The sequence below is a fragment of the Zonotrichia leucophrys genome, chromosome 26, assembly GCF_028769735.1.
Source record: "Zonotrichia leucophrys gambelii isolate GWCS_2022_RI chromosome 26, RI_Zleu_2.0, whole genome shotgun sequence".
NCBI lineage: Eukaryota > Metazoa > Chordata > Aves > Passeriformes > Passerellidae > Zonotrichia > Zonotrichia leucophrys.
In genome coordinates this window covers 673,914-687,033 of record NC_088195.1, presented here as the reverse complement: position 1 = coordinate 687,033, position 13,120 = coordinate 673,914, and the positions used below count along the sequence as shown (strand labels likewise).

The 13,120-nt window shown below is 52.9% G+C and overlaps 1 protein-coding gene across 2 annotated transcripts; it reads left to right on the top strand.

The window, feature by feature from the left end:
- Window positions 1–329: 329 nt before the first annotated feature.
- On the top strand, window positions 330–13,116 carry CAMK1G (calcium/calmodulin dependent protein kinase IG). 2 transcript variants are annotated; one of them, XM_064733033.1, is made up of 14 exons: window positions 330–806; window positions 3,543–3,659; window positions 5,311–5,439; window positions 5,691–5,765; window positions 6,721–6,859; window positions 7,365–7,488; window positions 7,980–8,055; window positions 8,645–8,757; window positions 9,586–9,664; window positions 10,080–10,167; window positions 10,577–10,944; window positions 11,117–11,386; window positions 11,509–11,625; window positions 12,544–13,116. In XM_064733033.1, exons 2-13 carry the CDS (start codon window positions 3,568–3,570, stop codon window positions 11,600–11,602), a joined length of 1,647 nt encoding a protein of 548 aa, XP_064589103.1. In that variant the 5' UTR covers window positions 330–806; window positions 3,543–3,567; the 3' UTR covers window positions 11,603–11,625; window positions 12,544–13,116. The 2 variants fall into 2 exon arrangements, with proteins under 2 accessions (XP_064589103.1, XP_064589104.1); XM_064733034.1 differs by lacking the exons at window positions 330–806; window positions 3,543–3,659; window positions 5,311–5,439; window positions 5,691–5,765 and adding an exon at window positions 6,452–6,570.
- Window positions 13,117–13,120: the final 4 nt, after the last annotated feature.

The window sequence follows — 13,120 nt, the reverse complement described above, 5'->3', positions numbered from 1 at the left end:
TCTGCCCAGTGATTGTTCTCTGGGGTTTGTGCATTCAGGGATGGTGAGGAGCATCCCCTGCCCGTGCTGGAGCTGCTGCTGGGACAGCCAGGGCAGTGCCACAGGAGTGCCAGGGCAGTGCCACAGGAGTGCCAGCCCTTGCCAGGGCAGTGCCACAGGAGTGCCAGGGCAGTGCCACAGGAGTGCCAGCCCTTGCCAGGGCAGTGCCAGAGGAATGCCAGCCCATGCCAGGGCAGTGCCACAGGAGTGCCAGGGCAGTACCACAGGAGTGCCAGCCCATGCCAGGGCAGTGCCAGAGGAATGCCAGCCCATGCCAAGGCAGTGCCACAGGAGTGCCAGCCCGTGCCAAGGCAGTGGGGGCGGTTTCCAAGCCCTGGGGAGTTGTTTGGGTGAGGAAGGGAGCCTGGATTTGCATTGGGGATGTCTCAGTGCCAGCAGGAGTGGCTGCTGCACACCCAGCCTCAGCCCTGAGCCTGGTGGCACTGGGGACAGATCCCAGTCCAGCCCTGAGCCTGGTGGCACTGGGATCTCAGCTCTGAGCGTGGTGGCACTGGGATCTCAGCTCTGAGCCTGGTGGCACTGGGGACAGATCCCAGTCCAGCCCTGAGCCTCGTGGCACTGGGATCTCAGCTCTGAGCCTGGTGGCACTGGACCCCAGCCCTGCAGCACTGTCCCCGTGCCCCTGGTGACTCGCTGGTTGCCATCTCGGCTCCATCTCCTCCTCCTCCTCCTCCTCCAGCTCTAATCCCCGCAGACGGCGCCGAGCGGAGCAGCCGGCAGGAGCAGCTCTGTCTGTGCTGACCTGGGTAAGCACAATTTCCTTTCCTTACGAGCCGTTTGCCGTTCCTGCTCTCTCGGTGAAGCAGGTGGGGTCCCTGCTCGCCTACTTTGATTGAATTTGGGTTTATCTTGTAGCAGGGAAATAACACCAGAGGGCTGCTCCTCTGTAGGATGCTCCAGCACTCGTGTTGTGTTCGGTGATTTCATAGAAAGCTGTCTCTGACATTTTCCATCCAGAGTATTGTAAGAATCTGGGATATTTCCCATGAAAATGGAGATTTTTGAGTGTTCCCCAAGTTGGAATGGATGCTGTGGAGGGGGGATCCAGAGCCCTGACGTGGGTTTGTTTTTAATGGCGAGCTCGTGGCTTCGATTTCTTGTTCTTTTGTCCCTGAACACGGCGGCTGCCCTGGCACTTCATTCATTCACTCATTCATTCATTTGTTCATTCACATGCAGATTTGCTTGCTTTGCTGCATTTCTTTTAAAAATCAAAGCCCTTTGAATTTGCATTCCCCTTTTTCCCCATAAACTTCTAATTGCAAAGGCAAAGCCCTGCAAGCTGCATGTCTGCTCCCCCTGCCCATGGAAGTTTGTCACGAGACCATTAATCATGACTTACAATCGTTCTGCTAATGCAGAGCATCATCCAGGGGCAGGGGCTGCCTGCAGATGGGTTTGTGGCTGTGGGATGGGGGAGCAGAACAGATTTGCTCAGGAATGATTTAAGCAAGGTCATCAGAACAACCCTTGCACCCTGAGCAGGGTCGAGCTGGATCAGGCAGAGCAGAGCAGGGCTTGGCTCAGGCTGGAGGAGAGCCCAGAGGTCAGACACTGATATCACACTTGGTTATTATCTTCTGATATCACACTTGGTTACCATCTTCTGATATCACTCTTGGTTGTTATCTTCTGATATCACACTTGGTTATTGTCTTCTGATACCACCTCCTCTGTTAGTCAGCCTGCTGTTGCTGTGTTTGTTGTTATGGTGGGCAAGGGGAAGCTCCACAAAGCAAAGCTGAGTTCTGCTCTTCACCCTCAGCCCCAGAGGGTCTCACCTGCATGGGTTAATGAGCTTTGCCCCCTCAGCCCCAGAGGGTCTCACCTGCATGGGTTAATGAGCTTTGCCCCCTCAGCTCTAGAAGGTCTCACCTGCATGGGTTAATGAGCTTTGCCCCCTCAGCTCTAGAAGGTCTCACCTGCATGGGTTAATGAGCTTTTCAATCTCATTATGCAATGCAACCCTGGCACACCGGAGTGCTTGCAGTGCCAGGAGGTGAATGGGCACAAGGGCACCACAGCCCCTCGTGGGATCAGGGGTTAAAATCATGTGAATTATTTAAATAATTCCTTAAAATCATGTGGATTCCGGGTGCCCCTGGGTGCCCTCTGTGTGCATCCCAGGGCTGGGATCTGTCCCCAGGCCCAAAGTCCCTTTAAAACAGGGAACTTGTTGGATTCACAATGAATTAAACATCAAAATACTCCGGGAATGGAGCTGAAATGAGCCAGGATTGAACCCCTGGCTTTGGTGGGCCAAATCTCAGCAGTGAGTGTCCATGCCCCCTGTCCCAGGGCTGGCACTGTCACTGCCACCTCTGCCAGGCCAGCAGGGTCTCCCTGCCCCGTTCCCTCTGTCCCATCAGCTGCTCCCAACCAGGACAGGCTCCAGCACACAGCCCAAAATGCCACTCGTCCCCAGGGCCAGCCTGACCTACTTGGGGATTTTATTCTCCTTTTTCACCTCATATTCTGTGGTTGGCAGCAGCCAGGGAGAGCAATGGGAGCTCCTCTCAGTTTCCCTGTCACTCACAGCACCCTGCCAGCTCTGATATTTGTTTAGAGTGGATAAAACTCACCTGGCCATCACCAGCTCAATGTCTCTGCCTGCAAATTCTCTTTCTGTGATATTCCAGATCTGTAGGTTTGGGATGGGCAGATGACTGCAAAGAAAAAGTTATTTAGGGACTTAAAATAATTGGCAGAAAGTTTTCTACTGATTGATCAGCGTTTTTGTGAAGGACTTTTCACCTTCCCTGGTTTCAGACAGCAGGATCAGGCTGGGCTCTGGAAGGAGCTGATTTCTGTGAGTTCCACAGGCATCAGGAACCCAGAGGTAAATAAAGGTCAAGTTCATGAGGCCTTCGGTGATTTCATGGACTGAAAGCTTCAGCTGTTTACAATTGAGTCAATTTCGGTTTCAATAATGTTAAATTAACCTTTAAAAATTGTGTCAAGGAGCTGAACACCCTGCAAACGTGCTAATTAAGGAGATAAAGTAGGTTCAGGAGGAATCCAATATCCAAGCAGCCTCTCATGAAAAAAAACCTTTGAGCTTCTTCTGTGCTTGAATACTTCTGCCTTTTCCAAACGGGGTAAAAAACATCCAGGAGACCTTTGCTTTGTCTTCCGAAGGTTCAGCTGCATCCCACTGCCCTTGGCTCCCCTCCTGCCCTGCATGGGATGCTCCCCATACCCAGGGATGCTGCACATGCCCAGGGATGCTCCCCACACTCCCAGGGATGCTCCCTGCTGCCCAAGATCACTTTTATATTGATTTTTCCCTGTCTCCAGGTCCCTGTCTCAGGTTCCAGTGTCCCTCCAGTCCCCAGACCTGATCCCATGATGGGATTTGGGATTTGGGGAGCATTTTACAGCCCCCAGGCCTTGGCCAGCTCTGACCCCAGCTGTGACTGGGGGGTCCTGGGCTCCCTGCAAACACAGACTGTGCCAGTGACCTCTCCTCCTCTTCCTCACAGCGTTCCTGCTTCCACTCTGGAGGAGATGGGGCGCAAGGAGGAGGAAGGCAGCGGCTCCTGGAAGAAGCAGACGAGCAACATCCGCAAAACCTTCATCTTCATGGAGGCCCTGGGCTCGTGAGTACCAGCAGGAGCTGCTGTCCCTGTGGTCCCTGGGCAGGAGCAGCCCCAGCCCTGGTTCCCCAGGCCCAACTGGTCCTGCTCAGTGTTCCTGGGTCCATCCCGGCCCTGGCCAATGTTCCCAGACTCTTCTAGCCCTGCTCAGTGTCCCTGGGTCTCTCCTGGCCCTGCTCAGTGTCCCTGGGTCTGTTCTGGGTCTCTCCTCAGTGTCCCTGGGTCTCTCCTGGCCCTGGCCAGTGTCCCAGGCCAGGAGCAGGTGAGGGGTGCCCAAGGTGCTGCTGCTGCTGCTCCCACTCCTGATTCACCCTTTCCAAAGAGCAGCAGAGCCCCCAGCCCCAGGCACAGGTCCAGGTGCCCCTTGCCCACCCTCCAGGTGCCCCTGCCCTCCCTGCATCCCCCTGCCCGCAGGGACCCTCTCTTTCAGGGCAGGTTTTGGCCCACTCCTGCTGCAAGGTCAGGGCTGGCACGGCTGAGCACGACAATAACAAGTTGTATATTTAGCTCAGGAGCCCTGACTCAGTTGGGGAATGAAACAAAAACAAGGATGTTGGAGTTGTACAATCCCTCCCTGTGCGTTAACAGCTTCATTTGCCTATTCATGGGCATGAGACAACAAAACATTCCCAAGGTTGTGGGGGAGGAATTGAATTACCTCCACCAGCAAGTTCTGTCATGGACAAATTCTCTGTGACTTCTGAGCCCACGAAAAAGCTCCCAAAGAAGCAGCTCCTCCAAATTCTGAGCCTTGTCAGCCTCAGAGATTAATTGAATTATCCAGCAGCTTTTGCTGAGGGAATGAGGTTAGAAAAAGCTTTGTTCTCTCCTAGCCCACTTGTTGATTCATCATTTTTAATAAGGAGCATAATTATTATAAACTGTTTGGGACAGAGATGTAGAACAGATGCCCCAGCAGCTGATTTGTAGGTTGTTCATTTCCTACTATTGCTTTAATAGGAGAATTTAACATTAGAAATTGGGATTTTTCCCACGTGCATCGCTCCAGCTCTCTGAAGAATTGAAATGAAGATCTGGGACTTAAAACCACCTCAAAGTTGTTTTCACTTTCCCCCAGGCTCCACAGCACTGCCCTTCCTTGCCCTGAGCCTCCCAGCAAGTCCCAATTAAGGAGCTGCATCATTAAGGTTTGATGAGGATTAGTGGGGACTGGCCCAGTGTCACTGTCACTGCCCCAGCCTCGTGCTCAGCCCCAGGACAAAGCTGGATTGGGGTTTTAGGCAGGTTATAAATACCTGATGCTGCTGGGGGGGGGGGGCAGACCCTCACTGTCACTTTGTCCCCAAGGGGACACGGGGACAGCAGCAGCAGAACAAGGCTGAATTAAAGATTAACTGGAATTCTCCTGCTGCTTTGCATGTTGGACCTGCAGAACGTTGGGTGGCACAGCCCAAACTGCAGCTCCCTCCTGGGCTGTGCAGAATGAACATTTTCTGTACAGAAAAAATTGTGGGGTTTGATTCTCATTGCATAACCTTGCCTTGAGCACCCTGAGTTTGGGGCTGCTCCAGTACAGCCCCAGCTTTAGAATCAGCACCCACATGAAGTCCCAGCACATTGTTTTGTGTGCTGTTTCCCCTCTCTGTCAGTGCCTCCCGTGCCCCTGAAATGCAGCCTCTCCCCCTCTCTGCAGAGGCGCCTTCTCAGAAGTTTTCCTGGTGAAGCAGAAGAGCACTGGCCAGCTCTTTGCTCTGAAATGCATCAAGAAGTCTCCTCTCAACAGGGACAGCAGCCTGGAGAATGAAATAGCAGTGCTGAAAAAGTGAGTGTGACAGCCCAAGGAGCGTTCCTGCTGTGCTGGGGGCTGTATTTAAAGGCTCTGGCCCCCATTGCTGGTGCCTGGTGCCCCAAAAGGAATTGGATGGACATCAGTGATCCTGTGCCATGCAGGGCAGGGACAGCAGCCCCAGAACCCCAGTGAGCTTTCCCTGGTGATTAAAGCAAGGTGACTGCTGGCTTTTCCCCCCTCTGCCCTTGCCAGGATTTGTTTCTGACCCACATTTCCCTTTGCAGGATAAAGCATGAAAACATTGTGACTCTGGAGGATATTTATGAGAGCACAACCCACTTCTACCTGGTCATGCAGCTGTGAGTACCAGCAGAGCCATTTTTGGGGCACACAGAGGGACAGGGCAGGAGCAGGGGATGAGTGGGATGTCAGCACCAACCTGGACATTCCTTGTGCCCCCTTGGCCCATCCCCATCCCAACAGTGACTTTCTGAACCCTGATTTGGATCTATTTATGCAAATCAATTCCTGACAGTTTAGCAGGGCAGAGACAGAAGAATTTCTAATTAAAGCTGTGCCACGCAGGGTTTCTAGAAATGGAATGGGCACCGTGTCAGCAGCAGGGAACAGCTCTGAGCACCCTCCTGATGCTGCTGCTGCTTGACTGCAGGTTCAGTACAGAGCTAACCCTTGGCCACTGGTGGGGGGAGCCTGAGGCAGGGCTGGGTACCGGGGCACCATCCCTGTGACCGTGTTCAGAGGGGTCTGAGGGTGAGGGAAGAGATGAGGATCTGACTCCATGGTTCAGAAGGCTGATTTATTATTTTATTATATATATTACATTAAAACCACACTGAAAGAATAGAAGAAAGGATTTCATCAGAAGGCTGGCTAAGAATAGAATAAGAAGGAATGATAACAAAAGCTTGTGGCTTGGCTCTGTGTCCGAGACTGTGATTGGCCATTAATTAGAAACAACCCCATGAGACCAATCCCAGATGCACCTGTTGCATTCCACAGCAGCAGATAACCATTGATTACATTCTGTTCCTGAGGCCTCCCAGCTTCTCAGGAGGAAAAACCCTAAGGAAAGGATTTTCCATAAAAGATGTCTGTGACACCAGCCCCAGCAGGACTTGCCTCAAAGCTCCCCAGAGTGCCCAGGTGTGCCAGCAATGCCCTCTGGCAGCCTGGCATTGCACCCAGGAGTTCCATCAGCCTCAGCCTCCCAAAAACTGCTGAGGGAGGAGCAGAACTCAGCTGAGCTCACACAAAAGCTCTGGTTGTGTTTATTCAGTCCTTTTCTCTGCACAGGGTGTCAGGGGGAGAGCTGTTTGACAGGATCCTGGAGCGGGGAGTGTACACGGAGAAGGACGCGAGCCTGGTGATCCACCAGGTGCTGACAGCTGTGAAATACCTGCATGAGAATGGCATCGTGCACCGGGACCTCAAGGTGAGCCCTGCCTGTCCCACCTGTGCTCTGCCCCACCTCTCACCTGCCCTGCTCCACCCCTTCCTGCTCCTCTGTCACTGCCACATTTTATTAAAAAATCCCTTTGCCAGGATTTTTCTCCTGAGAAGCCTCAGAAAGGAAATGTAAACAATAATTATTTGATGGTGGTTTGGAGGTTGCTTACCAACAGGTGTATTTTTGATTGGTTTTATGTGAATTGTTTTTAATTAATGATTAATTCTGGTTTAGTTGTGTTGGGACTCTGGTCAGTCATAAGTTTTTTATTATCTTTTTTTTTAGCTTTCTGATTTTTTTTTCTTTTTTTAATATAGTTTTAGTATATAATTTTCTTTTAATATAATATTATAAAATAATAAATCAGCCTGCTGAGAACTCAGAGTCAATTCTCATATCTCACCTCATCCTGAGGACTCTCACAACACCACCTCAACACTTGGTAACCACACTCTTCTTTTCCATTTTCCTGCCCCAAATGTGTCCCCAGCCTGAGAACCTGCTGTACCTCACTCCTGAGGAGAACTCCAAAATCATGATCACCGATTTTGGCCTGTCAAAAATGGAGCAGAACGGGATCATGTCCACGGCCTGTGGGACCCCAGGATACGTGGGTGAGCCAGGGGCAGGCTGGGTTTGTGCTGGTGGAGCTCCTGGAGAAGGGGTTGTGCACATCCAGGCAATGTCTGGAAGAGGGAAAGAAATACATCAATGTGTTGGTAACAACATGGGACTCACAGAGGCACTGCACAGACCCTATAAATCAGTGTAGGCACTGAAAAATCTCAGTGTTTTAAAAATGCAAAGAAAATGGTAATTTTTAAGGGCAATGTATCTATTGAAAAAATTATAAAAATTATTTTAATGCAATGGGATTTTATTTAATTCCCACCAGACTGCACTGGCTGGATCAGCTCTGTGGTTAAACCTCAGCATGCAGGCAGAGACTGTCTGTGGTTCTTTCTGTAAAATGGCATGAAAAAGACCCAAAAACCGCAGACAATTCAGCTGGGAGATGGGGCTGTCCCTGGCTGTGACTGCTGCTGCCCCCAGTGCTGGATAACCCATTATTGCTCAGAGCTGCCTTTGCTTTGCTGTCCTGCAGCCCCCGAGGTGCTGGCCCAGAAGCCCTACAGCAAAGCCGTGGATTGCTGGTCCATCGGGGTCATCACCTACATCCTGTGAGTGCCAGAGGGCAGCAGCAGCTGCTCCTTTTCCTTTGTCCTGGGTTTGGGAACTCGCTCCTTTTCCTTTTCCTTTTCCTTTTCCTTTTCCTTTTCCCTGGGTCTGGGAGCTCCCCCAGACCTCCCCTTTCTCTGTGGAGCACAGCACCGAATTCCTCCCAAACCCAGAAATTAAAGGGATGTGGGGAATCGAGCTCGGCAGAGGAGATGACAGGAATCCCATTTGCTCTGCCTGTGCCTCATCCTCTGCTTTGTTTTTCTCCAGTTCCCTACAAAAACCATTCCATCTTCCCGGGGACTTTTTGTTTCGTTTCCTCCCACACTCTCAGCTCGGTGCCAGCTGTGGCTTTGTCCTCTCAGTGCTGCTGCTGCTGCAGGGGAGTTTTTAACTCTTTTGTGCAGCTTTGCTGATGCCCTGAGCAGGGAGGGACAGGGAGGGGACAGAGCACCCTTGTGACACCTTGTCACCTCTGTCACTCCTGCCTGTGTCTGGAGGAGCCTGTGCCCACTCTGGGATGGGTATGGAGGAACCTGTGCCAACTCTGGGCTGGCACTGAAGGGCTCCTGTGTCTCTGCTCTGCCCCAGGCTCTGTGGGTACCCTCCTTTCTACGAGGAAACCGAATCCAAACTCTTTGAGAAGATCAAGGAAGGCTACTACGAGTTCGAGTCTCCGTTTTGGGATGATATCTCCGAGTCAGGTAATGAAGGGGTGGCACTGGATCAGCTTTGAGGCTCCTTCCAACCCAAACCATTCTGGGATTCTGTAAGAAGGGAAACTCTGCTGATTTTTCCCCATTTTTTCCCTTTGTCCTGTATCTTCACCAGCCCAAGCTGCTCGTGGAGCTCACTGCAGGCAGCATCCTCAGGGCTTATTTCAACATCAATCTTTTATACAAACAAACAAACCTAGCAGGGGGTGTGCTGGGGTTTAATAACAAACATCACAATCCTTCCTGCAAGAAAAACAAAGGGGGAAACAAAGGGGAGAGATGTAAGAGCTCTTCAGGGCAGCTTCTAAATCTGCTCAGTTTTCATTTCATGGTTTCTAGAGTTATTTTTTGGGCCAATAATTCAATTCCAATTCACACAATTTAAGAGTGAAGTTTGGTGCATCCAGAGTTGATATTTTTTCATCTGGAACCTGTCACTATAAGAATCTTCCTTTACTGGAGTAATCATTACAGAATTATTAAGGGTGGAAAAATCTCCAAGTCCAGTCTTTGAGCGAATCCCACCACACCACATCACCAAGTGCCACCTCTCATTTTTTGAGCATTTCCAGGGATGGTGACTCCACCACTGCCCCCTCCAGCCCCTTCCCGTGCCTGACCACTCTTTCAGTGAAGGAATTTTTCCCCAAATCCCCCTGAACCTCCCCTGGAGCAGCCACACAAACCCCTCTCCTTGGGGCTGACCTCTGTGCTGCTCCTCCAGCAGCATTCCCCATGTTCTGCTGGGATCAGCTCTGAAATAAGGGGACAATAATGGGACAATAACCCTTCTCTGCTTTTCCCCTTTCCCAACAGCCAAGGACTTCATCCGGCACCTGCTGGAGAAGAACCCGAGCGCGAGGTTCACCTGTGAGGAGGCCCTGAGGCACCCGTGGTGAGCTGGGGGTCCTGGGGGTCACTGAGTGTGCTCGCTGTGCTCTGTGGGAGCAGGGAACAGGAGTGTCCCCCACCCCGTCATTAACGTCATTAACATCGTTAACGTCATTATCGTCACCGCCTCCCCCGCATCACCAGGCTGGCTCCTTCTTGTGTGCACAGAAAGCAAACCATGAATAATTAAGGATGCAATTTGTGCATATTTGCCTCCACAAACAGAGGCAGAGGAGAAATCCCACCCTGAGCTTTCCCGGGCTTTGAAGTGTGTGTTTGTGTTACATTTTGTTGCTGTTTTTCCTTTGGGTTTAATTATTGCTGATTGAACGTACAAAGCAGTTCGGTGCCTGCAGAATGTGGAATGCCTTACAAATGCCATCTGCCTACGAGCCCATTTTCTTCTCTTCCATCTGCAGGATTAATGGAAATACAGCCCTTCACCGTGACATCTACCCATCTGTCAGCGCTCAGATCCAGAAAAACTTTGCAAAGAGCAAATGGAGGGTAAGTGGCTGCTGCTGGAGCCCAGAGCCATTTCACCAGCAAACACCAGTTGCTGTCAGCCAGCACTGAGCTGGGGGGGTGAGCACCCAAACTCTGGGATCCTCCAAAGCTGGGATTGCCTGCAGTCCATGTCTGCAGGGTGTTTGCAGCAATGTTCCCAAAGTGAGATTCACCCCAACCATGGAGCACAGGGGTCATTTCCAGCTGTTCCCCGTTTCCCTGGGCTGGAAGCAGCTGTGAGCTCCAAACACAGCAGCAGCCTGCACCCATGGCAGGTGCTGTTTGTGGGTTTGTGGCAGGAATGTGCCCATCCCAAAGAGCCAGTGCTGGCAGCACTGGGGTGTCACTGGGGGGGACAGCGTGTCCTGCCATCACCAGCTGCTCACTGGGCTTTTGTCTCCCTCCCCAGCAAGCCTTCAACGCCGCGGCCGTCGTGCACCACATGAAGAAGCTGCACATGAGCGGCCACGGGGCGGCCGAGGGCTCTGTCCCTGCCCCAGAGACCCCCGAGCCCCCCAGGCCCAGCAGCCCCTCGGGGACCCCCCCAACAACAGCACCAGGAGATGACAAGGACACAGCTCAGGGCAACTCACAGGGGCACCCAAACCCACCCAGACCCCCGCAGGAGACAGCAATGGGGGAGGAAAAGCTGCCAAGCCCCCCAGAGGAGGGACCCCTGCCCAGGGACAGCAGCCTGGCCATGCTGGACACCCCCAGCCCCCCAGAGGAGGGACCCCTGCCCAGGGACAGCAGCCTGGCCATGCTGGACACCCCCAGGCCCCCAGAGGGACCCCTGCCCAGGGACAGCAGCCTGGCCATGCTGGACCCCCCCAGGCCCCCAGAGGAGGGACCCCTGCCCAGGGACAGCAGCTGGCCATGCTGGATACCCCCAGCCCCCCAGAGGAGGACCCCTGCCAGGGACAGCAGCCTGGCCATGCTGGACCCCCAGCCCCCCAGAGGGACCCCTGCCATACACCCCCAGCCTGGTCCTGTCACATACCCCCAGCCCCCCAGAGGAGGAGGGACCCCTGCCCAGGGACACCCCCAGCCCCCTGGAGGAGGAACCCCTGCCCAGGCACAGCAGCCTGGCCCTGCCAGACAGCCACAGCCCCCCGGGCAGGAGCTCCTGTGGCTGCAGCCCCTCCTGTGTGGGCCATGAGAAGAGCAAGGCGTCCTCCTGCTCCGAGACAGTGCTGCTCAAAAAGTCATCAAGATCCCAGTAGGTATCCAGGTCCTTCTGTGAATTACAGCAGATGGAATGGGAGACAATTCCCCTACAGAACAATCCTCAATAATTGCAATTTCTCTTCTTTCTGTTCCCTTTCACCCATTCCCAAGCAGCCATTTCAAGTCAGAGGTTCTCGTTCCAGTGAAAACCAGTAAACACTCGTCTCACTGTGGCACTGGGCAAACTGGAGTTTGTTTGATCATGTGATGGAGGCAGCCACATGCTCAGAGGTGAGTGCCCTGCAATCCAATCTTCAGCTGCTCCTAATTAATCCAATTAGGGCAGGCAAAAGGGAAAGGCAGAAATAGCACAGTGACTGTACAGAAATAAACAAACCCAGGGTTTTTGCAAGAGAAAAACCCTTTCACCAACACCTCTCCAGCCATGACTCAGCTCTCAGCTTCCACCAGGGCCAGGCCAATCCAACTCTTACATCCCAATGAGGCTGCCCAGGAACCTGAGAGAGGAAGCCAAGCTTGGGTTTGTCACACCAAACTCTGCACTGATTAATAGGAAAATGTTATTAAGCTTTTAATAACTTTTAATGTTATTAATTAATGGGAAAAACACCGATGCAAACCTGTCCCTCAGCTGGGATTGGGCTGCTCAGCCAGGGTTCAGCTGGGGCCATGAGCAAAGGGCTCAGCACAGGCAGCTCCTCTCTTTGGCCTAGGCAGGCTTGAAAGTCTTTGTGAGCAGAGCCCGTTTTGTAAAGGGAGGCTCGTTCTGTAAAGCAGAGTAAAACAATGCAGTTGGATCCCATTTGAGCACAGCCTGGCTCAGCCCTCTCATCATCTGCACACTGTGTGTGAGCAGTGAGCAGCTCTGCTGTCAGCCCTGCTCTGAGCCATGTCCCAAAGGTGAGCTCCTGCTGGCACCGCTCTCCTCCAAAGCCACATCAAGAGAGCTCCCTGCTCTCATGTCCTGTTCAGTCTCTGCTGATGGGGCTGTTTGATCAGCAGAGCGGATTAACGGCACAGACAAACGCAGTTAGAGCCACTGCAGACTCCAGAGAGGCCAATTCAGCAATCAGAGCTGTGACAGCCCTTTGTGAGAGCCACAAAGGGACCCGAGCTGTGCCTGCCCCACCGCGGCTCATTAGCAGGGGAACAAAGCCCCGTCCTCACCTGGAATTGTCTCTCTTGCAGGACCAGAAGGGCTCTTTGACTCTTTTCTGCCCTTGAGAGCCGGCAGTGTGAGCAGAAAGGAGGCTGTGCCCTGCCAGCAGCTCTGGAGGGCAGTGACCAGCTGGGCCAGGGGCACAGCAGTGCCAGGATCCATCCCTGCAGGCAGCTCGGGCTGCTTCTGGATCATTGCAGCCAGGAGGAGGCGAGGGAAGGTCTGAGGCTCCTGCTCCCACCCCTAGTGTCCATTCTCATAGGGCATCCTCAGCTTGTGTTCCCTGCACCCTGTGTAGCTGTCAATGCACCGAGGCCCTGCACAGCATCAGCCCCACAAACCAAAGCCATGCAGAGCTTCACTCCCGGGGCAGCTCCCTTGTTTCTACAGCCCTCACCCTCTCCTCTCCTGGCCTTGGTTAGTCCAGGCTCTGGCACTCTGGAGTTCAGCTGCCCAGGCCTCAGTGCAGCCCCAACAGGAGACAGAACCTGCTAGAAGCCTCCCTGTGTGTGACAATGCCACAGCAAAGTCTGAGCTCCCCCTCCAAGGCTGTCATTACACAATGAACACTTGCTTAATAAAGCTGAGATTTGTTTTGTAAAGGGC

Coding starts and splice junctions, on each gene's coding strand:
- CAMK1G (XM_064733033.1), top strand. CDS start 3,568: ATGGGGCGCAAGGAGGAGGAAGGCAGCGGCTCCTGGAAGAAGCAGACG. Junction 5,440..5,690: donor GAAATAGCAGTGCTGAAAAA/GTGAGTGTGACA, acceptor TTCCCTTTGCAG/GATAAAGCATGAAAACATTG. Junction 10,945..11,116: donor GCCATGCTGGACACCCCCAG/GCCCCCAGAGGG, acceptor CTGGACCCCCAG/CCCCCCAGAGGGACCCCTGC.